The sequence below is a fragment of the Delphinus delphis genome, chromosome 8 (assembly GCF_949987515.2).
Source record: "Delphinus delphis chromosome 8, mDelDel1.2, whole genome shotgun sequence".
Taxonomy (NCBI): domain Eukaryota; kingdom Metazoa; phylum Chordata; class Mammalia; order Artiodactyla; family Delphinidae; genus Delphinus; species Delphinus delphis.
Window position 1 is genome coordinate 103,115,377 of NC_082690.1, and position 26,495 is coordinate 103,141,871.

Here is a 26,495-nt window from a genome sequence, read left to right on the forward strand (position 1 = left end):
ACTAATCTGCATTACTGTCAAAGCCAAAGGGGTAGCTAGGTGAGAAGCATTTACCTACTAAGAGACTGCACTTTGGGGCCAAACTGGGTGAACTGAGGAGACATGATTTCTTGAGGGTCAGCAGGGCTCAGGACATTGAGTCTTGCAAAACCCCATTCTCTAACCTGGCCAGGGGAGTTTAAGGTTTGAAGTCAGGTACAGACCCCACCTACCCAAACTGTTCTGTCAACAACAACCAGGGAGACCCAGGGGAGGTTTCAGGCATTGTTTCCCTGTATCTGGAGGAAAGAGTTTGCTCTCTCGTGCTCTCTCTCTCTACTCCACTAAAATTCAGTCAATAACTCTTCATAAATAATTTATTTTCATTAGAAATCTAAGTGCTGCAGATGGAAGACCTAACTGGCTCATAGGGCAGTAAAGTTCTCAGACTAGAGCATTTTAGAAAGTTACATTCTTAGTGTTTTAAATTGGGGAAGGACAATCCATTGTAAAGGACAAACCCACAAGAGGACTCAGGGAGTTTGGGGCTCTCATTCCCCAAGACTGGAACGTCATAAGCAGGGAGTGGAGCGGGAAGAGTCGCTGCAAGAGAAACGCTCTTCCCACCGCTGCATTTAGGAGGCGCACTGGCTGCTCCTTCTGAAGAAATACCGAAACGGGAAGAGAGAGCTGCAGGAAGAAGAGCAGAGCAGGTTGAGACTCTAGAGGTCCACTTCCCTTCTCCCAGGTCCCATTAGGGCTCCATTATTAGCTAGGGCATTTTTGCTCTGAGACCACTGAATGGAAATTCAAGTCTGAAACAGCATTTGAAAAGGTACCCAAGTTAGAGTATACTCGGGAGGTGGAAATAAAGAAGAACAATTGCAATGGTATGGCTGAGCTCTAGATAGAGAAAGCGATTTGCTAACTGTACTCTGCAAAAAGGACTCTGAAGACAGCCTAGATTCAGAGGGGAGAATGGAAAAATTTTGGTAACGAAATCATCTGAATAACCCAAGCACGATCAGAATAGTTTCTGTCCAAGCAGCATTTGTGGAATCAGGTCCAATGCTGGGCACATCGGGGTGGGGTAGATTGTGTACAAATGAACAAGACACAGTCTCTGTTAAATTCAGTTAGGGCCCTAATGCTCACTTCATTTCCATCATTTATCCCGTACAAAATAGAGATTAGGCAGGTAATCTTTCTTTTGTATTCTAATTTCCCTGAGAGACTCAGTGGGGCAGGCTCTGGAGCTAGACTGCCCTGGGTCTCAGTTCGATGGCAGGAGAGGTCTATCCTACCTTAGAAACCCAAAGAAGCCACTGGTTCCCAGCTCCGTGCGTCCTTCAGGAGGAGGTGGATTGTTTTGCTGCAATGGTGGGATAATCTTCCCTGCTCGGCCGTCTCCCCACTTAGAATCTGCAAGGAAAACACTCAGGCAGGGAAAAGGTGTCAGTCCTCAGGCTACTTTTATGTGAGCAGAAGGCAGGACACAGAGCCTGAGCCCAGGGCAGCCTCAAACCAAGATTATTCAAAGCCAGGTGAATTGCTTGTTCTGACCTTCCCAATTTCATCTGAGCTCAGTAAGGTGCTATTCTGACCTTGGAGTATTTTCAAAGTCAGGACCCTGAGATTTTTTTAAAAAAATAAATTTATTTTATTTTTGGCTGCGTTGGGTCTTCGTTGCTGTGTGGGCTTTTCTCCAGTTGCGGTGTGCAGGCTTCTCTTGTTGTGGAGCACGGGCTCTAGGTGCGTGGGCTTCAGTAGCTGTGGCTCGCGGGCCCTAGAGCACAGGCTTAGTAGTTGTGGCGCACGGGCTTAGGTGCTCCGTGGCATGTGGGATCTTCCCGGACCAGGGCTTGAACCCGTGTCCCCTGCATTGGCAGGCGGATTCTTAACCACTGCGCCACCAGGGAAGCCCTGCCCCTGAGATTTTTACACTGCTCAAATCCTAGACACCTACCGTGGCTGGTGTGTCTGCACATGGAATGACAACTTACTGAAGAACTCACCTGCTCACAGGACTGCACCTGTGATAACTGTATCCATATCGAATCCTCACGCTGAGTGAAAGATCAGCAAGTTGAAAGGGCGATACCTCAACATGCATTCCCAGCCCTTGCCAAGCATCCACCTGCACCTTCAATATTAACACTAGTGCCCCAAAGGGAAGAGGAGGAGAGACAGCTTCCCAGAGATTGTTCTCCAGGATAGAAACGTGAAACATATCCCTCCCAACATTTCTGTAAAACTTATCACACAATATGGAAATGTTCTGAAACTGGGAGCATCAGTTTCGCTATCAGAAGCACAAGAAGGACATACGTTGCCTCCTTCACTCCTTCTGGGAACTGCGGGGGCTTTTATGACTCAAGAGCCTGCCCCCAGGCTGGAGGATAGCCAACAAGCACCTCCACGGGAGTGAGGTACATCACCCACTGAGCGTGTCCAGACTCAGAGCTCTGTGCTGCTCTGCTCATCAGACGACTAAAGAGGACGGCATGATTATTAGAGGAGAATACGTATGAATTTCCCAGAACCTACCCTGGTCCTGAACATCAGTGATATCAAGTGCTGGGGTCTCCTGCCATTCCTGCTGGGTTTTTCTTTCTCTGTTCTGATAAAAAGACCAAGAAAAGTCTTAAACGTTACTCCTTTACAGCTTAGTGGTCTGAATGCTATTTGCTGGTAAGGTGATATCACATCAGTGCTGGGGCCTGCCTTCTGACTGCCCAGGCAGGTTCTGTTTTTCCTTCTATAGGACTGTCCTTTTCTCATATCAGCTTCCCAAACACTGTCTCTCTAAAATCATAGTATTTAAGAGCCAAGAACAAACCAAGCTGGGTATACCTTATCATTCCATGTTTCTGAGTGCCAACTATTGCCAAGGACAGAATATTGAGGTTTCAGAAATCAGGAGGACCTTTACTTTACCTTGGAGAAAAGTATAATCTATGTGGTAAAACTGACGTATAAACTAAATATTATAAGTCAGTGTGATAAGACTACTCCATCAGTCTATACAGAGTGCCGTGGTTACTGAGGAGGACATGAATAGAGTGGGTAGTGGTTAGTCAAGGAAGAATTCACAGGGAAAGTGTTATTTAAATGGGGCCTTGGTGGATGGCATCAAGGGGTCAGAGATGGCAGGGCATTCCAGAAAGGGACATGATGTACAAGGGCACATTGCCATTAACATGTAAATATGATCAACGTGGCTAGAGCCAGGGCAGCAGAAACGTGACTATGGCGTAAGCAATCTTATTATTTCTGTCTACTGCTCTATAGACCTTCCTTTGTACTTTGAAGGGGACATCCTACAACCTGGTTCCAAGCTTATAATATTCCAGGAGACACACTGGTAGCCAGAAACATGGTTGATATATTTCCTTTGAGAATCTCTGCCAGCTGGCCACTTCCCTCACCCAGGCACAACCTGAGGGCTTGACTGCCCAGCAGTGCTGGGGAGTTCCTTGAGCCATTTTGCTGGTGAAGAATTCTCTCTCTCTCTTTTTGCTTTTGCCATGCCACGCGGCATGCGGGATCTTAGTTCCCCAACAAGGGATTGAACCCATGCCCGCTGAAGTGGAAGCACAGGTTCTCAACCACTAGACGGCCAGGGAAGTCCTGCTGGTGAAGAATTCTATAGCAAGGGTGTATCTAGGAGGCAGAGGCACAGCAATCCCAGGAAAGTTAGGACAGATCCCCCATCCTAAGCATAAGCTGACATTTCTGTTAAGCTATTCCACAAACCCCTCAAATCCCAGACCACATAGGCAGCCACCTAAATCATACCTCCTATAAAAGTGAAAGGTAACTCTCGGGAGGAAGGAGACTATCTCTTATCTCTTCCAGACAGGGCGGAGATGAAATTTAGAGGGCCCAGGTCTGATTTCTAGCTTGAGGGAATGATTCTCACAAACTTACTATGGTGAGGTATGGAAACTATGGTTTGGGGTTTAAATACCGCTGCATTGGCCCTAATGGAAGCATCATCTACTAAGGTTGGTAGTGGGGACCAGAAGGGCGAAGGCCCTGGGCAGAGGTATAGCCTCTACCTCTGAACCAGGGGAAGTTTCCCTCATAAGGCAGCCTTTGTGCTCTCCTGAAAGCTTGACAGAGGTTTCCTCAGGCAAATGTTGTTAAGAGAGGAAAACCATTATAGCCTGAATTAAGACTGAGGGTACATCTAGGACATCCAACAACACATAATACCCTGAAAACCTGATGCAAGGGTGTCTGCTGTATGTTCAGGGTCAGATCTGCTTAGAAGTGCAGTTCAAGCAGAGGCTTGAAAAAAAAGCTACGTGCACGGCAGTCTGTTTCACTTCTGGTCCATTCATCTGCTCTCTCCCATTTTTTTATCTTTTTAGAGTCTGGATCTCTACATCTGGGAGCTAAAGTAACAAAGGGAATGAGTCTGTCCTTCCGTCCCATTCTCCTCAAAACACCTCTTATGAAACAGAGACCTTATTCAGGTATATGTTGTGTTCTTCTATGCTTTCCCTGCATAGGCTCCCTATGTGTGCAGATGTGCACCATCCACACTGACTGCGTTTCTACACCTTAACTTCCCCCAAAGGGAAGAGAAGATATCAGGCATTGGACCATAGGAGTAAATTCAATTCTTCCAGCTCAAGTGACTTACACTAAGAGTCCCTGTGATCACTTTAATTTAGGAGAAGTCTGCTCTCTGGGAACAGGGTCTACAATGGAGACTGCTTGGGCTGTGAGTCAAAAATCAATAAACATGCTCCTTTTTTTTTTTTCTCAGAGTTTTTTCTAAACCCAGTATCAGGTTGAAAAGGTAATTATGTTGAGTAAGAAACTGTGGGTTCTTAAGGGAGATGATGCGTCAAACTAAGAATAGGACGGTACAAAGGGTAGAGAGTGAGGGAAATGTTCCTTTAATAGTAATTATCTTGGTTGTATAAAGTGTCTTTGTTCTCCAGAGCTTCGTGTACTCTTCTTGTACTTTCTAATTTCTTCTTCTTCCCTCTCTAAAGGATGAGGGTATAGAAGAGGGAAACCATCTGCTTTAAATCACTCCATGGGCCAGCTGGCCATGGGCACAACAGGGCTCTGTACCCTGCCCCCGCTACAGAGGCAGAGGTCTTCATCTTTAAGGGTTCACTCTACTCCAACTAAATGCTAAGCTCCTGGAAAAAAACTAGGTTTTATATGTTTGGGTGCATCCCAGCACCTAACACAATGCCTTGCTAACAGGAGACAGAATTGTTTAGAAATGAAAATCACTCCACTTTTCTACTTTAAAATGTTTTAGGGAATTCCTGTGATCTTGAAGGTGGCTTTAAAGCCTTTTAGGATCCACCCCATGCTGACCTCTCCAGTGACAGTTCTCAGCACTGTACTCTAAGCGCCGGGTACACTGGCTTCCAGTCACCAAAAGCACTGTACTCTTTCCTCTTAGCCTTAGTTCTCTGAGCTACTCTGAGCTACTCTGGGAACTCTCTTTCACACCACTTGGTCTGAATGAGGTTCTCCTTTGTGGTCCCTTTGTACCCTGTGCTTCCTTTATTCCTGTACGTAGCACGTTTATCAGTAATGTCTACCCAGCTTTACACTTCTGGTATTTTTCGGGAAGAGTGTGTGTGATAGCTTTAGTACTTGGCACATAGGAGTCACTCAATAAATGTTTGTGGAATGAATGCATATGTAAACGTTTGTTCGATAACTGATCATGTTATAGGTCCTGGGAAGGTGAGGGAGGGAATGTTTGGATACCTAAGGTTCGAGCTGCTTTGGAGCGACGGCAGAGAAGTAAGAAAAGTCACAAATAACAGCTATTTCAAGAAAAAGGGCACTATTTTAGAGACTACTATGGAAAAGGAGTCCTGAAATGGAGGAGTAGCAGATGTATGAATATCTAAATGGAGAGCAGACCTCACAAAATGAAATGAAATATTATTAGGGCCGGACCATCACTGCTCTAAATGAAGTTTTCTCTTACCAGTATCCTGTGCTGATATATACCTATTTTATCTGTAAAAACGAGATGTTCCCATACAGATGAACTGGTTTGCTGGGCAGAAATAGAGACACAGATGTAGAGAACAAATGTATGGACACCAAGGGGGGAAAGTGGTGGTGGGGGGTTGGTGGGATGAACTGGGAGATTGGGATTGGCATATATACACTAATATGTACAAAATAGATAACTAATAAGAACCTGCTGTATAAAAAATAAATAAAATAAAATTCAAAATTTCAAAAAAAAAAAACAAAATAAAAAAACTAGATGTACCCAGACTCAGAGTCTAGTGCAGATGAGAGCAAAAAGTTTTCTAAAGAAAATTCTAAACTGGATCCTACCTCAATTCAACAGATCTATTTTCTTTTTCAACTGCAGAGTATAAGCAAGCAGCTTTTTAAGCTAAGAGAAGACCTTTTAACAAAAGGATTTATCACTGTATGTATTATGCAGCTACATTTAGGACAGGTTGTGGTGAGGGTGGAATGGTTGAAAGTTGTTCTGCAGATGGTGAAAGGTGAGAATGAGTCCAGTGAATTCAGCCTGTACTAAGGATCAAGATGTGCTGGTAACAGGAATCCTGACTTGTAATTGAGCAGAAATAGCTACGAGTCTCGAAGTCTCCATTTTGGTGCTTACCCTCCTGGTTTCCATAGGGGCCTTCTTTTTGCTGAGCCCTTGGCTGGAAGTCCCCTTCTTGGGCCTGAGGTGGGAGAAAAAAGCCCAGGAAGTGTTACTGGCAGCAGCAACATCACCACATTCAAGCAAATGTGGCCCAAATGAATATTTCAGCAGGTTGGCTATTTTTATGCCACTCCTGGCCTGCAGAATAAATCGTGTGGCCAAACTCTCTTTGGGTGCTGCTTTAATTCACAGTAGAATCACAATTTGAGACATTTTGGGATCTAGGGGTTGAGAAAGGGAAAATGTGATTGACAGCAGGTATCAGATTTTGAAATACTTGGCTGTGCATCAAAACACAGAGAAAGGGAAGATGTGAGGCCGCATCTCCATGGATAATTCAGTCAAATGGAACTGACCAAAGCTTCATACCTCCAAGTACCCTCACATCCCACCTGGCTGGGAAAGGAATTTCCTAACTCTTCACCGATGTGTGCATTTGGAGGGTGTAGGGGTCAGCTCCTTCATGGTCTACCCTCACTGCTCCTGTATGTCTTGGGGCCCACACAGTACCAGGAAAAGAACAGCTGCTTTCTGTGAACCTGGGCTGAAAGCACTTTGGGCTGGGAGCAAACCACACCTTGGATTATTCCAGCATCTCTCTCTGGGTGCTAACATGAACAACTGAATTGTCTTACTGACTCATTCTGTCCCTGACAGAGAATCAAAAGAAGAAAATAAGCCTCTACAACAGCAACTTCAACATGTTAAGGGTTGTGCTCAACACTCCCCCTAATTCGCAGCACCTCACCCAGTAATTGATGCATATCCTGTTGCAGACATTTATGTTGCCGCCTGTACTACCTCTTAAGGTAGAGCTCCAAAAGCTTACTGCTAACTGGGTAAAATAAGATTATATTTTATTCACTCTCACTCTTTTGAGAAACCCTCTAAAGAGGGTTTCTCTATGTCCCTGGATAATATTTTGGGACTTCATATCTTGTGCCTTCTGTGTTTTCCTATAGTACGACCATAGTAAGTACTCACTGAATATTTGTTGGATTCAATTGTACAGATATGTTTACATTTCCTCTCAGTCTTCATCTTTTTTTTCTGGCAGTGCCATGCGGCTTGTGGGATCTTAGTTCCCCAACCAGGGATCGAACCCGTGCCCCCTGCAGTGGAAGTGCAGTCTTAATCACTGGACTGCTAGGAAATTCCCTCAGTCTTCATCTTGATGAACAAAAGAATTCTACTTTGCTGAGGAAGGGACCGTGTTCTAATTACACTGCAAACATCAACTTGCTTCCTTCTCTTAGTCCACCCACTAGAATAGGCAGGTATGAATGAAGCCCTGAGACACAGAGTGACACGCCCAAGGACAAGATCAACCAGCAGCAACAGCTGGCAAAGCCTAACTAGGATGCAGGATTTAGCTCCTCTCTCAAAACCACTGACCTGTCCAGCCCTGGCCTGGCTGGGGAGCTGGGCACTTCTGCGTGTTTTCGTTTCCTCATCATGGCTCCTGCTGCCTTCCTCTCTGCCGGGACCTATAGAGAGGAACCACATTTCCTGTGACTCTTCCTTTTCCAGAGTTGCTCACATGAGGGCACAGTGAAGAGAACTCCCCATCTTTAAATTGCCAAAGGCAACTTTTAGCACCAGCTTTGCAAGTAAGGATAGACATAGTCTCAGAAATCTAGCCAAGGGGAAAAAGAATGTCTCACGTATACAATTCTGATTGGACTTGGGCAACGACCAAGGGGCGTAAAAGACGAGACAAGAGCAGGACTTTTGGGACAACAGAAGGCAATAAGGCCATTTTCATTTCTTACAGAAAAGGCAAACTTACCAACCCAGGAGGACTGCTGTTTATTGGTTTTCCTGCAACAGAAAATTTGAATGTCATAATGGATCAAGACTTTCTGACTATCATTGACATTTTAGAACTGGTCCTAGACAAAACTTTGGTGCGTACCCTTTTCCCTACCGCCCGGTACCACTTTTCCTACAAATACTGTGTCCTCAAACTTTCTTCCTCCCTTATTTTAGAACTACTGCCATCTACAAGCTAAAAATAGTTTGATTCGTACTATATTCTAACTATATGTCACTTAAAAGGGGATGATCCCTATTATGAAAGAAAAAAAGTGCAACTTTCAGCAGCAGTGACAAATGAATTGAGGAGATCTTTTGAGGTAAGGCCTTTGTGCCTTTTTTCAAATCAAAGTGGCAGGTGTCTCCTTATCCCTCTATTTGTAAGAATAGCGGTGGCCCCCAGAGATTAAAAATTGGGAGATATCTTTAAGATACTACTAAGGTGAAAGTCATTAAATACTCTAAAATGGAGGAATTATTTATATAATAAGTATCTTTCATTGAGTGATTATTCTAAGTCACACTGTACTTTCCATCTTCCGGTATTTATACATTTAATCTTTTTAACAACTCAGTGAGATAGGTACTATTATTATTTTTCACCATTTCACAAAGGTGGCATAGAATGAGTAATTTATCTAAGGTCACAGAGCTATTAAGTGGCAAAGCCACCAAGATTTGAAGCAGGCAGTCTAGTTTGGACACATGCTCCTGACTTCTGCACTGTCAGTGCTGGCGCCCAATCTGGCTGACTGTTCCACCATATTCAGCTTGCACTGCTAACCCATGGATGTTCAACCTTCCCTTTTTTCTTCTCCACCACCTACACTTCTATCATTCTACTTACCAGTTGACAGGTTTTCATGAAGCCATTTCATCTCCACATACAGAGTGAAAACAAATGGATAAGGGACCAAGACAATCTCTCCTTGTTTGAATTTCAGGTGGGACACTCTCTCCCATTTGCTTTTATCTGGGAAATGTGCTAAGGAGTAAGGAAAGAAGCCAGTACGAATCCCTGAGTACTATTTTAGGGAAAAGACTCCCTCTGGTTTCCCTGACCTACCCTCCAAACTGCCTATGGGTTTGCTGCTTCCATTTGAATATACAGTGTGAACTGTAGTTCATTTCCACCCAGTAAAGGATACAGGGAAATACAATGAAGTGTTCTGTAGCAAACGGCTGCAGATTATCCAGGTTTCCCAAGACCACACGAATAGAATCCTGAAAAAAAAAATTTGAAATGACTTTAATCTAATCCAGCCAATCTATCAATTTATCCTTATCACTGCTCTTCACATACTCTATACGCTTTTAAAGTTGAACTACTTGCTGTTCCCTGAATATGCCTTCTGCTTCTCTATTTCTATGCTCTTGCCTGAAATACCCTTTCAACCCATCAGTATATGACCAAATTCAACCTATCCTTTTATGATACAGTTCAAAAGCCACCTCCTCCAGAAAGTTTTCCCTGATTTCCCGAGTTTTATTAACTATTAGTCTCAAATTTCACAGCAGTTAGCCTTGGGCTTTTACTATATTCCATGTACTGTTTTTTTTTTTTTTTTCCTGTCATGCCCCATGGCTTGCAGGACCTTAGTTCCCTGATTAGGGAGTGAACCCTGGCCCCGGCAGTGAAAGGGCTGAGTCCTAGCCACTGGACTGCCAGGGAATTCCCTCCATGTACATATTTTTATTTTCCTTACTGAGAAATCTTCTTGAAGTAGAATATACACCTGATTTATCTTAGCATCCCTTCTATGGTGTCTACCATTAGTGGATGAAGCATAACAGGTCCTCAACAAACATATACTGGATTAGTGAATAATACTGGTATTTATTTACATATACTTATTTTGCTTTTGCTTAAATCAAATCTTTTCTTCTACTCTCTTTAAATCTGACTTGATTAGTCTCTAATTAACCTATGCTTATTAGTATACACTAGTTAAACAATTGGTATCATGAAAAGACTACTAAATTTCTATGGGAAAAAAAATTTGAATTTCAGTCTCAGTTTTTTTTTTTTTTGTGCGGTATGCGGGCCTCTCACTGTTGTGACCTCTCCCGTTGCGGAGCACAGGCTCTGGACGCGCAGGCTCAGCGGCCACGGCTCATGGGCCCAGCTGCTCCGTGGCATGTGGGATCCTCCCGGACCAGGGCACGAACGTGTGTCCCCTGCATCGGCAGGCGAACTCTCAACCACTGTGCCACCAGGGAAGCCCTCAGTCTCAGTTTTGTCATTTCATCTCTCTAAGCCTTATTTTCCTCATATTTGGGCTCACAGAAAACGGAAACTGTGTCATGTTCATCTTTGTATGATCTCTATTAGCATAGTATCTAGCTTATAATTTTAATAGCTAGTATTTATTGAGTAATCATTATGGCAAGTATTTTTGTTTTTATACACATTAGTGAATTTAATACTCATAAAACCCTATAAGATAAACACTTCTATTATCCCCATTTTACCCATGAGGAAACTAAGACAAAGAGGTAAAATGACTCATGGAAGGCTACACAGGTAGTAATGATGGAGTTAAGATATGAACCCAGGCAGTGGGGCTCCAGAGCTTACACTCCTGACCATCAGACTAAACTGCCTGTCAATAAGTGTTTTCGAAATGAGTGAAAAAGGATGATAACATCTGCCTCAGAACTAATGAGAGTAAGAAAAAGAACATATAAAAAGCATTTCAAAAACTTTAAATATGATTATAAATGGATGTAAGTGCTCTCTAGCTACTCTTAGTTGAACTACTGTGTGGCAGGCATTGCATACATCTATTTCTAATCCTCACCACAACCTTGAAAACTGGTATTATTTATCAATATCACTGACAGGTAAGGAAACAGACTCAGAGAAGGCAGACAGATTTCCCAGAGTCACACTGTGAAGGCAGAACTAGAGTTCAAATCCAGGTTTCACTGGCCCTGAAGTCTAAGCTGTCTCCACTCTACTATGCTGCCTTGAGCTTTTCTCTGCCCATATTAAGTGAGGCAAAATGAAGTAAATTCTGCTCTACTCATAATTAAAATAAGCAGAAAACTGTCATGGTCCTATATTAAAATAATTTTTATTTATACTGATGCCTCTGAAGTCCTCAAAGATCCTAATGTATCTTAAAACACACAGCTGAAGAGCCACAGGTACCTTTAAGACTTTGGTTTCACAGAGTTTTCACATTCAAATTCCTTGAAATGTGGCAACATATGTCTTCATAAATCACAACAGTCATAGATCACTCAGTTGTGAAGTTAGAAGAGAATACGCTAGTTTAAAACTCTCATTTTATGAATGAGGCGATTAAGACCCAGAGAGATAAATGATTTGCCAAGGCTCACACAGCTAATTAGTGGTTCAGCCAGGACTGGAATCCAGGGCCATCCCCCAGAACTCTAATTTCTTTTCCAATGCTTTCACCAATCTGCGAATTTGCCCACCTTCTCTGTCTTCTTGTGGGAGAATCTAAAGCTAGAGGAGCTGGGTAGCAAAGGAATGAAAATGAAGTGGGAATAAGGCAATTGCAAATGTTTCCAATTAAAATGAAGACACAGCAGCCTTGTCTGTATATTTACAGTTGAGTTTCCTGAACGTCAAGTACCGGGCAGTGGTTGGGATGGTGAGGTTTCCCAGAGCCCTGGAAGGCTGCAGTCCTCCGGAAGCTTTCTCTGTGCCAGCTGCCACAAAAGAGAGCTCCCCATGGCTGGGAACTCTAGTGGAAACAAAATAACTCTTAGCCTCAAAGGTGCTGACATTTCAACTAGGAGAATTGAGAAAGAGTATAGGCTTTAATTTCCCTGAAAAAGCAGTAAAGTTTCTTTGCAGAGGAAATGTGGCAGGGAGAAGCCAAGTAATCAAGTGGAGGTTGTGACTCAGTTTGCAGGAGATAACTAAAATCTGAATATGGACTCATCCTCAGTTCAAAGAATAACATTCCCAGACGTTGTCTGCTTCTTTCCCTACCTCTAGCTCCTGGACGATGACTTCCTTGTTTTCTACCTCTTCCCCTCTAGAAGGTAAACAGACAAGAGATAAGTAAGCCAAGAAGGAAAGCTCTGGAGACAACAGACTCTAGTAGAGCAAAAATGAAACTTCCATTGAGCTAAGGAAACATAACTAAATAAAAATTGTGTGTGCTGACCCAGTGCTCAAGGGAAGAAGTGATCACCTAGGTGGTGTGGTCTGAGAATTGGTACAAGGCTGTACCAAAGTATCTTCTCCATTAACCCGCCAAGACCTGAAATTTCCACTGTGAAAGTTAATAATTTGTTAGACCCGTTGTACAAGTGCAGCCTGTGGACCTCTAGGGGTCCTCAAGACCCTTTCAAGGAGTCTCCAAGGGCAAAACTAGTTTCATAATAATATTAAGATGTTATTTGCCTTTTTCACTATGTTAACATTTATAATCTGTAGTGCACAATCAATGGTGGGCAAAACTGCTGGTGCCTTGGCACAATATAGCCAGTTGCACTAAACTGTACTAGCAGTTGTAGTCATCTTTACCACCACACAGGAAAAAAAATCCAGTTTCATTTAATATCCTAGAGGAAGCAGTGAAAAATTAATAATTTTATAAATCTCAAGCCTTGAATACATGTCTTTTTAATATTATGTGATAAAACGGGAAGCATGCATAAAGCATTTCTGCTGCATACCAGAAGATGATGGTTGTCTTGAGAAAAAGCACCTGTACAACGGTTTAAGTTGCAAACTGAACCACTTGCTTTTTCATATTTTACTTGAGTGATCAGCTGACAGATAAACTATGATTGTTATTCAGACTTGGGAATGTGACAGACATTTTCTCAAAAATGAACAGTGAGCTTATCAATTTAAGGAAAACAACTGACAGTATTTGTTGTCAAGGATAAATTTTGGGATTTCAAGCAAAATTTTGAATTTTGGAAAACTTCTATCCACCACTGTGGGGTTGACAGCTTCCAAATACTTAGACATTTTTCTGACAAGTTTGGTAGTGATATTAGCAAATATGATTTTTTGATATTATATAATGAAATGTGTTGACATTTGAACAATCTGCATAAGCCAGTGAACCAATATTTTCCAAATGACCAACGAAACACTTCAGGTTACAAAATCAAGTGGCCTCGCTGCGCAGCTTGTGGGATCTTAGTTCCCTGACCAGGGATTAGACCCAGCCCTGGCAGTAAAGTGCTGAGTCCTATCCACTCAGGGAATTCCCACAGATACATTTCTATTTAGGTCTCCTTTAATTTCACTCAGAAATATGTTTTTTTTGTAGTTTTCAGTGTGCAAGTCTTGCACCTCATTGGTTAAATTTATTGCTAAGTATTTTTTCTTTTTGATATTATTGTAAACAAAATTGTTTTCGTAATTTTCTTTGCAGAGTGTTCGTTGCTAGTGTGTATAAGTCAGCTGACGTTGATTTAGTATCCTGTAACTTTGCTGAATTCATTGATAAGGTCTAACAACTTTCTGTTAGTTTGTGTGGATTCTTTAGGTTTTTCCACATATAAGATCATGTCGGGAATTCCCTGGCGGTCCAGTGGTTAGGACTCTGTGCTTTCACTGCTGAGGGCGTGGGTTCAATCTCTAGTCAGGGAACTAAGATCCTGCAAAGCCACGTAGCACAGCCAAAAAAGAAGAAAAAAAAAAAAGACCATGTCATCTGCAAACAGAGAAGTTTCACTTCTTCCTTTCCAATTTGTATGCATTTTATTTCTTTTTCTTGACTAATTGCTCTGGGTAGAACTCCAGTACTATGTTGAGAAGAAGTGATGAAAGTGAGCACCCATATCTTGTTCCCGATCTTAAGGAAAAAGTTTAAGGTTTTCACCACTGAGCATGATGTTAGCTGTGGGTTTTTCATATATGGCCTTTATGTTGGGGAAGTTCCCTTCTATTCCTAGTTTGAGTATTTTTATCACGAAAGGGTGCTGGATTTGGTCAAATGCCTTTTCTGCGGCAATTGAGATGATCATGTGTTTTTTTTCCTCTTTTTTTCTAATAATGTGGTGTATTATGTTGATTGATTTTTGTATGTTGAACTATCCTTGCATTCCTAGGGTAAGTCCTGGGAATATAAACAATGTCAATCTTCTCATTAATTTTTCAAAAATATAGTTATTTTAATAAAATGTTATATTATTTTTAAATTAATAAGTAATTATTTTAGTTTTTCTGTTTCAATTTTATATGATGAATATTGACAGGTATAACCCTCTTAATCAAAAACTCTTTGGGATCCTCAATTTTAAGAGTGCAAAGGGGTCCTGAGATAAAAAAATTTGAGAACCACCACCCCAAAGGTATGCCATTGCTAATTTAAAAACTTATATGAATAATAAATATATGGAACACAAAATACCTGGGAAAGAGTCCTACAAGGTGCTGCTTCAGCCAGTCTCCTGGACTGGGTGAAGGCAGAGAAGGAATGACCTGTGGGAAGGTACTAACCTGTGTTTGCAAAGACTACCCTGCTGGTTTTAAAATTACCTGATGTTGTTGCCATATCTAATTTTGAATTTATACACATTGGATCCTGCATGAAGAAACCTCGTCTCCGGAAATGGGTAGGTGAAAGGTTTTAAACTCATTGCTTCCAAACAATAACCTAAAGAAAATAGAAATATTAGAGAATTATTAAAAAGCTAAATATGGTTCCTTATGTACAGGAAAGAGAGCCTGCCTAACCTGTAGCATCTCTTCATCAGTATAATGTCCAATTCTCAGTGACACTGCCTATGTCCCAGGCTCAGTTCTGATATTAATTACCTGGACCATTTCCCCACCTGCATGGGGAGGATACATGATATTCTGGGACAATCTCTATACTTGAAGTCAAAAGACCTGAGTTGAAGTTTTGCTGTTTACCTTATGACCTTGTGCAAATTACTTCTCTTCCATGAGACTAATGATACTAACATCTGATGACTAACAAGGTTTTTGTTAGGATTAAATCTACCTCCCAAATATCTCTTGAATCTGTTCTTGTCCCTTGCCCCCACTTTCCCTGGAACCTATGTCAAGGTGAAGAGGGCTCAAATCACATAATGAAACAGGATGCACCAATAAGAGGCACAATTGGGAACACCTCTGCTATTAATTTTAGACGAAGTTTAGGAATTAGCACACCTCCCTGCTACAGCCAATGCAGTAAATAAGGATGTACACTAATGTTTTCCAGTGTTGCCAAGGAATGCCTTATCTTCCCTACCTCTCGACTACTCTTCTTCCTCACCACTTATGAGAGTGCCCTGTGCCATAAGAGTGCCCACTCTTCTCCTAGCACTTACTAGTTTTACTTTTCCTATTCCAGAATCTCTGCTCACTTAAGGTCCTCTCTGCTGGAAACTCAGGAGAGGAAGAAATGGAAAAAGAAGTACAGCATGTCTCTTCTACTCCAAGAGAGCATTTGATATGCACTCAGAAGTAAGAATCAAGCACACTGTGATTTTCTAAGTCACTAGGACTTTTCTAAGCCTCTTTTTATTTGTATAGATAATAAACCCTGTACTTTCTGTCTCTTCATATGGAAGTTTAAATAATAAACAATGAGAGTAAAATGTCCAGAGTTCCTAGGATCAAATCTACCTACATACAATGCAAGGTATTGACTTCAGAGGCAGCTGAGATGGGGTAGACACAACAGGCATAAAGTAAGAATAATTTGTGTTTTAATTTCAGCTCCATTGTCCCTACCTAGTTTCTCTGGGCCTTGGTTTTCTTGTTGAAATTTATACATAACAACTTATTTATACAACAACTAACAACAACAACAACTTTTTGTAATACCCTATTCTAAGTGCCTTATAAATATATCTCACTTAATCCTCACAAAAAGCCTATGAAATAAGTAGTCTAAATTTGATAGATTAGGAAATTGAGGCACTGAGAGATCAAGTTTCCCATGGCTATGAATGTTGGAATTGGGATTCAAACTGAGGCAGTGTAAATCCAGACTCGATGGTCTTAATCACTTTTCCTGGGGTCATTAGGAAGAAAAAAATGAGATAATGAATATAAAATCATTTTGTAAGTACTACAATATTATACACACATAAAGGACTATTTTCATTATTCTTTCCTTCATATTACCTTGATTCCATGTCTACTCAGAAGGGAGAACTCTAGTATAGTAGAATCAGAAGATCTATGTGCCCAAAGAATGAAATTTCCCACAATTTCCAAAGCTTAAGTCTGGGGCTGCCAGTAAAGAGATATCCCAGTGTCTGATCTTGGCTGCTTGGGATTAGAATCACAGGAGGCTGGAGCCAGAGCCCGAGACTATTTAGACTAGAACTACAGTCAAAAGTGAAAAGAAATAGTTGGTGCCAACTGCAAAGTTACCAGAGAGGAAATACCGTTCATATCCTGAGAAAAACTTGCAGATTCCCCATGTCCTAGGCATGGCAGGAACCTACGCCAGATTTGATGGTGTTTTTGGTCCTAGATGACTTTACTAAGTAAGCGGGGAGTCCATTTGGTAAAACTTAGGGTGCTGTCACAAAAATTGAGCCCTTAATTATTCAGAGGGTTCTTCAAAAATGCAGTCACCTTTCCCCACAGACTGAGGACTGGGGGCATCAGAGCAAAGGAAATGAAGAACATTTGCTGGAAATGACGATCCAGAGAGGAAACTTCATGTGCTGTGCCACAGCTGGATGGCTGAAAGAAGTAAAAACAACTCTCTTCTAGCTGGGGCCTGTTCCTGTTAATTGCTGGCTGCCTGCTTCAGAAACAAACACTACACTCTAATTACCCTATTTGAAAATAAAGATTAGACAGCACAATCCCAAACAACCACATAGTAGTAGTGGTTCAAAGATTTCACAAGGTTATTTTCCAACACGAGTACTGCAGTCATGGTGACACTGTCCCAGGGACTATCATTAAGTTGATGAGATCTTGCAGATGAAGGGTTAGACTCTCAACCAATTTTAGGTGATCATAAAACATGATGCCTTTAAGACAAAAGAAAAGAAGTTATAGGCAATACGGTATAGTGGGAAAGACACAGGATTTGGAATTGGGGGACCAAGGCTTGAGTCTTAGCTCTGTGTCTTATCAGTCATTAGACCCTGATCAAGTCACTTAGCCTTTTCATTTCTCAGTTTCTACATCTATAAATAGGGATTACACCTACCCCTGGAATTGTCGTGAGGATTAAATGAGATAAAGCTGTAAAAAGCACTTCGTAAACTCTGGATTATTATATTAACATTAGCCATTTTGATAGGTTTGAAGTGTTTCTTAATGCTTTACTAGAAAAGCAAATTCAAGAGAAGAAAACTGATTAGCTTTAATAGCAGTACAAAATCTGACAAATCTCAATTAAGAATCTTTCCTTGAAAATCCCCAGTAATAGATTTAAATGACACATAGGCACTGATGTTAGAAAGGGAAAGATTTTTCAAGGTTTTAGTAATTTGTCTCACGGAAAGAAACATCTGGGTCAATGCACAGAACCTGAAGCAAGGCTGAATGTGATATGAGGATAATGATATTGACTACTGAAGCTGAAGGAGAAGATCATACAGAAGTACTGTCACTAAATATATCTGGTGATATTTGACGGGAAAACCCTCCACAGTGTTAAAGAATAAAAGAGCTTTCATAAGCATTTAATAAAAATACATTTACTGAGCAAATCTAACATGTCAGGCTCTCTGACCACTAATGAGTGTGGGCAAAAAAACAGGGAAATCCCACTGATGCTATGAATCCAACACCCAAGTTTTAGAACTGAGTTTGAGGACAGACGCTCAGCTCCTCCTTCTACCTTCAAAAGTCCCTGGCTAGTTTCAGAGGTCTGTCGGTCTGTCTGCCTTTGCTGAAGTAGATCCAGACTCTCTGAAAATCTATATTCCTAATGAGATTCACGCTTGCCTATGGCTGGAAATGCCTTTCATTTTAGAGGGGACGAAAAGGAAGTGAATTCATCAAAGAAGGAAATGACTCCTATAGGTCACATAACTCAGTATGGAACCAGGATTAGCACCCCTGAGATTGTTGACTCCTTTGGCCCATACATTTTCCATTATAACACATCGACTGGTCATTTTATTAAACTGTAACCCTGGTCACTCTCATAACTCTGGATGACTCAAGGCAAACTCAATTTGGGTACAAAGCCATCAAGCCAAAATGGAAGATTTCCTGATTAAAGCTTCTTAGGGTTATATCTTGGGGTGCAGGGGTTACAGTCACATGTTTGTCTTCAAGCTCTATTTTCAAAAGGAACTCTTCTCAGTTTCCTCACTTGCGGGGTGACTAGGATGATTAATGAAATAATGTATGTATAATTGCTTATTGTAGTGCTCCATGCACAGGTTACTCAATAATGAATAGCCTTTTTAGACTTCCCTGGTGGCGCGGTGGTTAAGAATCCGCCTGCCAATGCAGGGAACACGGGTTCAAGCCCTGCTCCTGGAAGATCCCACATGCCGCGGAGCAACTAAGCCCATGCACCACAACTACTGAGCCTGCGCTCTAGAGCCCGCAAGCCACAACTACTGAGCCCATGTGCCATGACTACTGAAGCCCGCGGGCCTAGAGCCCAGGCTCCGCAACAAGAGAAGCCACTGCAATGAGAAATCCACGCACAACAAAAAGCAGCCCCCGTTCGCCACAACTAGAGAAAGCCCACGCGCAGCAACGAAGACCCAATGCAACCAAAAATAAATAAATGAAAATAAATTTAAATTTTAAAAAAATAGGCTTTTTTTAAAAACATCTTTATTGGAGTATAATTGCTTTACAGTGTTGTGTTAGCTTCTGCTGTATAACAAAGTGAATCAGCTATATGCATACGTATATCCCCATATCCTCTCCCTCTTGCGTCTCCCTCCCACCCTACTTATCCCACAAGAATAGCACTTTTTTTAATGTGTCAATATTTTCTCACATTGATAAGCAGCTACTATTTTTTATTCCTTTTTTTAAAATTAATTTTGGCTGCATTGCGTCTTCGTTGCTGCGCGCAGGCTTTCTCTAGTTGTGGCAAGCGGGGGCTACTCTTTGTTGCAGTGCGCGGGCTTCTCATGCAGTGGCTTCTCTTGTTGCAGAGCACGGACTCTACGCGTGCAGGCTTCAGTAGTTATGGTGCGTGGTTTCAGTTGTTGTGGCTTGCGGGCTCTAGAGCATAGGCTCGGTAGTTGTAGCGCACCGGCTTAGTTGTTCCACAGCATGTGGGATCTTCTCAGACCAGGGCTCGAACCCGTATCCTCTGCATTGGCAGGCAGATTCTTAACCACTGCACCACCAGGGAAGTCCCAAGAATAGCGTTTTTAAAAGCAAAACAAATCCAAGTGTTAAGATACAGGACAAGAAGAGGCTGATCTAAGACTACCCAAGATACTTCCATGCTTATTGATATCATTCTCTTTCTCATTAGATTTCTACCTACTCTTTCTGGTAAGATACAATCTTTAAAACACCACTGGTATTTATTCAGAAATATATTTGCAATTGGAACTGTGTCAGATTTTGTTTTGTTTTGTTTGGGAGGGGAGGAATAACTAAATCTTCTAACAGAGGGGTAGGAAGATGCCCTGAAATGAAATCAAAAGGCCTTAGTGAACAACTCAATAGGCCAGAAAGGAGATTAAGTCAACCTCTTAAGTTACTCTTTACACCTAAATGGCTCTTCCACTTCCATTTTAACCATCCTAAAAGTTAATAGCAAAGCTATCTTTGGTCAATAGGTCCAGGACTGTACTCCTTATTCTAGAAAAGCAACAGAATGGTATCTCATCTCACCACCTGCCCATTAGCTGTGGCTTGTTACATGATGATCAACCTATTAGCATTCACATCACACTGAATTCACTGCAGCACTCTAAAAATCCTACTAATCCCAGGAACCCTAAAAGCATTTGGATGTAAAATTGCAGGCAATGAGGGACATTTTATTTTTTGGTTACACCACTGGGTGATTGCCCTGAAGCAGTAAATGTAAGAAAGAAGATTAAAAATGATGAAAAAGCATCAGTAGTTTCAGAAGGGCAAATGATGGAGAGAATATCCTTAGCTAGAGAGAAAGGAACATCTTTTACAATTTTGAGCTATAAACTCTGAGTCCTTGATGTACATATCTCAAGAGTCTTAGTGACAGAAGACAGATATAGGAAAGTATGAAAAGAAAGCTTCTAAAATATAGCTTTGTTCTTGGCATGAAACAATGGCAGATTCTGAAGAAATTGAGTTAATAAAAAACTATATTACTTTTTATATAAAGAGAGCAAATTTCACACAGGAAACCTGCAACACTTTTACTGACTTTAATCTAACTCTGGTGAGATACTGGGGAGATAAGAATTGTATTCACTAGGTTTACAAAAAGATTAAACGTGACTTGAGGATATCATCTAATTTGACCAAGGTCACACATCAAGGGCAAGACTAAAACTCAGACATATTGCTAAAGCAAGATGGTCTGGCTGAATTAAGGGTGTCAAGAATATAGTTACCTTATGAGTTAGCCTAGACTCAATATTAGCCTCAATTCTTTACATTTTACCACCTAAGCATAGCTCTAAAGTAACAGAATCAGGCATATTGTTAAGAAACATAAAGCTTTGTACTTTGAAAGACCATCAGACCATAGGGATCTGATGAAAAAAAATCTTATATTTATAAAAGCACTCTCAGTTTATACAGTGCTTTCCTATCCCTATCTCACAAGATTCAAAAACATCTATTGAAGTAGGCAGGGCAGATTCAGCTAACTTACACTCCATGCTAACTGCTCTCCTAATTTTTACCTGATTTGATCCTCTCAATCTTATGTTCACTCAGTATTCATTCATTCAGTTCACAAATATCTGCATGCCTCCTATGTTCCAGAAACTTAAGTGCTGGAGATAAAGTGCAGAAGAATAAGAACTTGGTCACTGCCTACAAAGAGCTTACAAATAATTTTAAGTGTGATGACTGCTACAAAAAAGGATAGGATGGGGCTTCCCTGGTGGTGCAGTGGTTGAGAGTCCGATGTGGTTGAGAGCCTGCCGATGCAGGGGACGTGGGTTCTTGCCCCGGTCTGGGAAGATCCCACATGCCGTGGAGCGGCTGGGCCCGTGAGCCATGGCCGCTGAGCTTGCGCGTCCGGAGCCTGTGCTCCGCAACGGGAGAGGCCACAGCAGTGAGAGGCCCGCGTACGGCAAAAAAAAAAAAAAAAAAAGGATAGGATGATATAGGAACATGACAGAGAATCCTAACTTAGAATGGAGGTCAGGGAACTCTAAGTAAGTGACTCGTATCTGAAGGATGAGTATGAGTTGGGGAGACACACATGGAGAGTGGGTGTGGGGTCTGATGTGGGTACAGGAAATAGCAGCTACAAGAGTCCTCAGTTGAAAGAGAGTGTGGTAATTTCAAGAGAGAGAAGTACAGTACTTCAGAACACAGTCGGCAAGGACAGTGCTACGAACTAAGACCACAAAGATAAGCAGTGAGTCAGCACACATTTGAGAGCCTACTGTGTATCAGGCATTGTTCTGAGTACTGAGAAGAGTGGGTAACAAGAAAGACATGTTTCCTTGTCTTTACGAGCTTAGATTTCAGGAGGTTTGGGGAGCAATAATAAACATATAAATAAATAAATGTAATTTGAAGTACTGTAAGTATTATGAAGAAAGTAAAACAGGGTTTTGTAGTAGAGAGTGACTGGGAGGCTGCTTTAGCTAGTGTGGCCAGCGAAGGCCTTTCAGAAGAGATCACAACTGAATTAAGGCCTCAGTGGAAAGTGAAACAACAAAGTCAAGGGGAAAAGCATTCCAAGCAGGAAAAAACAGCAAGCACAGACGTCCTGTGATGATGGTAGTTTAACGCAGCGGTCTCAAACCTTTTTGGCACCAGGGACCGGTTTCGTGGAAGACAATTTTTCCACGGACGGGGGTGGGGGAGAATGGTTTCAGGGTGATTCAAGCACATTAAATTTATTGTGCACTTTATTTCTATTATTATTACATTGTAATATATAATGAAATAATTATATAACTCACCATAATGCTGACAGGAGGCGGAGCTCAGGCGGTAACGTGAGCGATCTGGAGCGGCTGTAAATACAGATGAAGCTTCGCTCACAGGCCTGCTGCTCACCTCCTACTGTGCGGCCCGGTTCCTAACAGGCCACAGACCACTACCGGTCCGTGGCCTGGGGGTTGGGGACCCCCGGTTTAATGGACAGAAAGGTCAGTGTGACTGGATCACAGAGAATGAAGACAGAGTAGAAAGAAATGAAGTCTGAGAGATAGGCAGGAGCTAGATCATATAAGGCCTGTAGGTCATTGTAAAGAGTTCAGATTTTATGCTAAGGGTTTTATAAAAAGAAGTGAAATTATTTGATTTATGCTTTAGAAATAGCACTCTGACTGCCAAGAAGAAGATGAACTGTAGTTAAGAGTACAAGAGTAGAAGCAGGGAGACTAGTTAGGACGATTTGTAGTAGTCCAGCAGAAAGATGCTTCTGATTTGGACTTTGAGGTCTTAGTAGTTAGTGACTAGTTAGATTTGGGGTATATTTTAGACTGATGGACTAGATGTGGGAATCAAGGATGGCTCTTGATTTTGGCCTCTGCTATTAGAAGGTAATGGCACACACACTTTACTGAGATGGAGAAGGATTCTGGAGAAAAAGATTTGCCATTCTCTTTCTGTTCTGTTTTGGTTAAGTGTGAGAGGCCTGTTAGATATCCTAATGGATGTTTCCAGGGGGTGGTCTCCTACTACACAAGGAATGGAAATCAGGATAGAAATATAAATGAGTCATCAGTGTTTAGATAGTATTTGAAGTTATTGGAATGGATGAGATCATCCAGGGAGACAATACAGATAAGAGAAGGGATGAGGGCCTTCCTTATAGGCCAGGTTATGGACTGCGAAGTCTATCCTAAGAGAAACAGGACTGCATAATAAAGAGATGACATGACCACATGTCTGTGAGTTTAAACAAACAAACAAGACAAAAACCAAAACAATCTCTCTGACTGTAATGTGGGAAATAACCCAGAACCAGAACAAATGCAAGAGGATCAGCCAGGAGACTCCTGTGGTTCCAGGCAGAGGCTAACAGCATGGTCTATAGTGATGAGTGGAGATGAAGAGAAGTGGACTGGTTTGGAAGATGTCTAGTCATGATTTGGTGACTTCATGGCGTAAGGCAGAAGGACAGATAAGGATAATGGTGAGTTGCTTGAACAAATTGAAAAAGTAAAAGTGCCACTTCCCAAAAAAAGGAGCCTTAGAAAGTAAGGTTTTTTTTTTTGTTTTTTTGAGGTATGTGGGCCTCACTGTTGCGGCCTCTCCCGTTGCGGATCACAGGCTCCAGACGCGCAGGGTCAGCGGCCATGGCTCACGGGCCCAACTGCTCCGCGGCATGTGGGATCCTCCCGGACCGGGGCACGAACCCGCGTCCCCTGCATCGGCAGGCGGACTCTCAACCACTGCGCCACCAGGGAAGCCCAGAAAGTAAGTTTTTGAGGGGAAGATGTTGAGGCCATTTTTGGACATGCTCAATTTTAAGGTGCCCACGAGATATCCAAAGAAAGATTCTAGGTAGACTGCTGGCTATTGTGGTAGATTTACTACCTGCAGATGAAGGAACTAAAGTTCAGAAAAGTCCAGGATGTACGGCCGAGTATACCTTTCCCAGATGCCAACATTCAAGGACCTGAGCAGCTGAACAGAGAGATCTGAGGGCCCTGACGCAGATGCAGTCAGGCGTCTGAAAGCCAGAAACGCATTCAAATCATGAAGACATGATGTGACAAGACATGTTGCGATGGAAGACTTGTTTTCAGGGCAACTGCTAAGCCTGGGTTAGAGGACGGTTACGGACAGAACGATCACTTTTGTGGGTGTTTTTTTTTTTTTTTCTTTTTTCAAAGGGGTGCGGCGAGCGGAGCTGGGGGCCTAAGAAGACTGGATCTCTGCCAGAGGCAGCATTCGTGCTGGGTGTGGTGTGGCGGCAAGAACAGCCCCCGGACAGGGATCTTCGCCTCGGCGCTGCTCACTCGCCCGTGGACGGGGATGCGGACACAGCTCGCGGCGCCCGCCCGGCTTCCCTCCCTGCCCGCCCGGCTCCCCCTCGCACCTCCACCGCCCGCGACCTGTGCGCCAGGCCTGCCGCCCCGACCACGAGGCCCTGCGCTGGGCACAGCCCAGGCGTCGTGTGCACTGGGCTTCCAAAAGGGCCCGGAGCTGCGAAGGCTGCCTCAGGGGGCGGCTGTGGAGTGGGGCTGGGGTCTGAAATCTCCCTCAGAGTAAGGCGCCAACCCCACCAGAGCACCAGGCCGGTGCCGACCGTTACCTCAGACCCGAGGACCTCCCAGGCTCGGCCAGGCTGTTTCTCATAAGGGTTCTTCGTGCCTCATCAAAGTGGCCTTGGCCGGGGTACCCACTAATAACTGCTCTCTGAAAAAGGCAGGCGCCGACCTCTCACGAAGCCTGGCTGGCTGACTCGACGACTCGCCCGGCCGCTTACCCGCGCCTCAGTTAGAGCCGCGCTCCGGCCAGGCCCTTGGCGCACGCGCAGCTGCGCTCCTGGGTCACCTGGTGGGCGCACGCTCCGAGGCCTGGCCGCGGTCTGCGCGTGCGCGGTGCTGCGACAGCGTCCAGGAGTCGCGCGAGGCCAAGACCCGGGGCGGCCCCCGGGCCCCACGCGCCCCACCCGCTGGAGCACAGTTCAGCGCCTTTCTGTGGTTCCCGGGCTTGTCCGCCCAGTGGTCTTTTCGCGCCTACTGCGCGCCTGGCGGGGGAAGGTCCGGTGCTGTAGACCGCGGAGCCCCTACTGTGTGTGGAGCGTCGTGGTAGCACTTTTCGTACACGCTCTCCTTTAGTCCTCACCCCGGTGCTGTACAGCAGTATTAACATCTCAGTTCTAAAGAGGCTCCAAAACGGGAGCGACTTGTGGACATTCAAGAACTACAACACTGGGCTTCCCTGGTGGCGCAGTGGTTAAGAATCTGCCTGCTAATGCAGGGGACACGGGTTCCAGCCCTGGTCCGGGAAGATCCAACATGCTGCGGAGCAGCTAAGCCCACAGGCCACAACTACTGAGCCTGCGCTCTAGAGCCCTCCGAGCCACAACTACTTGAAGCCCGCGCGCCTAGAGCCTGTGCTCCGCAACAAGAGAAGCCACCGCAATGAGAAGCCCACACACCGCGACAAAGAGCACCCCCGCTTGCCACAGCTAGAGAAAGCCCGCGCGCAGCAACTAAGACCCAATGCAGCCAAAAATAAATAAATAAATATATAAAAGAACTGGAACACTCAGATGGGTATGGGTCTTTGTGATACCAAAGCCCAGCACGTTCCCATCCACTTCCTGCTGATCAAATTCTGACGGTGTTGTGAATTATTAAGCCATTTCGTTGCAGGAAGGTGGACCCCTTCCAGGGCCTGAGAGTGGGCTCTTGTCTAACACTCAGAAATGAATTTTCCGAGGAGACACACGTGCTGACAAAGCAAGAGACTTCATTAGGAAGGGGTGCCTCGGTGGAGAACAGGAGGGTAAGAGAACCCAAGAGGACTGCTCTGTGCCACGTGGCTCGCAGTCTGGGGTGTTGTGGTGATGGGATTAGTTTTGCCACCACTAATCTGTTCTCCATAATTTTGTCATTTTGAGAATGTTACATAGTGGAATCTTACAGTAGGTGGCCTTTTGAAATTGTCTTTTTCCACTCAGCATAATGCCCTTGAGATCCATCCAAGTTGGTATGTGTCTCTGTAATTCACTCCTTTTTATTGCTGAGTAGTATTCAATGGTATAGATAATTTCCCCCTGGCTTTTCAAATTTCCTACTGAGCATGAAATATTTTAAGTCTTAGGGAAAAGGAAACATACTTGTGAGAGGAGCAGTGCAGAGAGAAGCAGTTCATGCATTCAAGGAAATTTTGTGTTGAATTAAATAATAGAATTTTAGTCTTGGCGTGCCCTCAGCATTCACCTGGGTAAGTTCTTCATGTTGTAGGAGTCCTCCTTGCAGTATCCTGGCAGGTTTTTGTGAAGCCTCTGTGTGGATGCTCCCAGCAACA

The 26,495-nt window shown here is 43.2% G+C and overlaps 1 protein-coding gene across 1 annotated transcript; it reads right to left on the reverse strand.

The window, feature by feature from the left end:
* Nucleotides 1–614: 614 nt before the first annotated feature.
* Nucleotides 615–24,780, reverse strand: MAJIN (membrane anchored junction protein). Its single transcript, XM_060017498.1, has 11 exons — nucleotides 24,769–24,780; nucleotides 14,955–15,072; nucleotides 12,441–12,486; nucleotides 9,622–9,697; nucleotides 9,321–9,458; nucleotides 8,448–8,479; nucleotides 8,054–8,145; nucleotides 6,614–6,677; nucleotides 2,527–2,599; nucleotides 1,284–1,401; nucleotides 615–669 (listed from the first exon to the last, which is right to left on the reverse strand). Exons 2-11 carry the CDS (start codon nucleotides 15,053–15,055, stop codon nucleotides 615–617), a joined length of 795 nt encoding a protein of 264 aa, XP_059873481.1. The 5' UTR covers nucleotides 15,056–15,072; nucleotides 24,769–24,780.
* Between the last annotated feature and the right edge of the window lie 1,715 nt (nucleotides 24,781–26,495).

Excerpts from the sequence above, each read along its gene's own strand:
- MAJIN (XM_060017498.1), bottom strand. The coding sequence starts at position 15,055 with ATGAGTTTAAAACCTTTCACCTACCCATTTCCGGAGACGAGGTTTCTT. Across the intron at positions 8,146-8,447 it reads ACAGCAGTCCTCCTGGGTTG|GTCCCGGCAGAGAGGAAGGC; the intron begins GTAAGTTTGCCT and ends TCCTCTCTATAG. Across the intron at positions 2,600-6,613 it reads CCCCTATGGAAACCAGGAGG|AACAGAGAAAGAAAAACCCA; the intron begins GTAAGCACCAAA and ends TCTTTTTATCAG.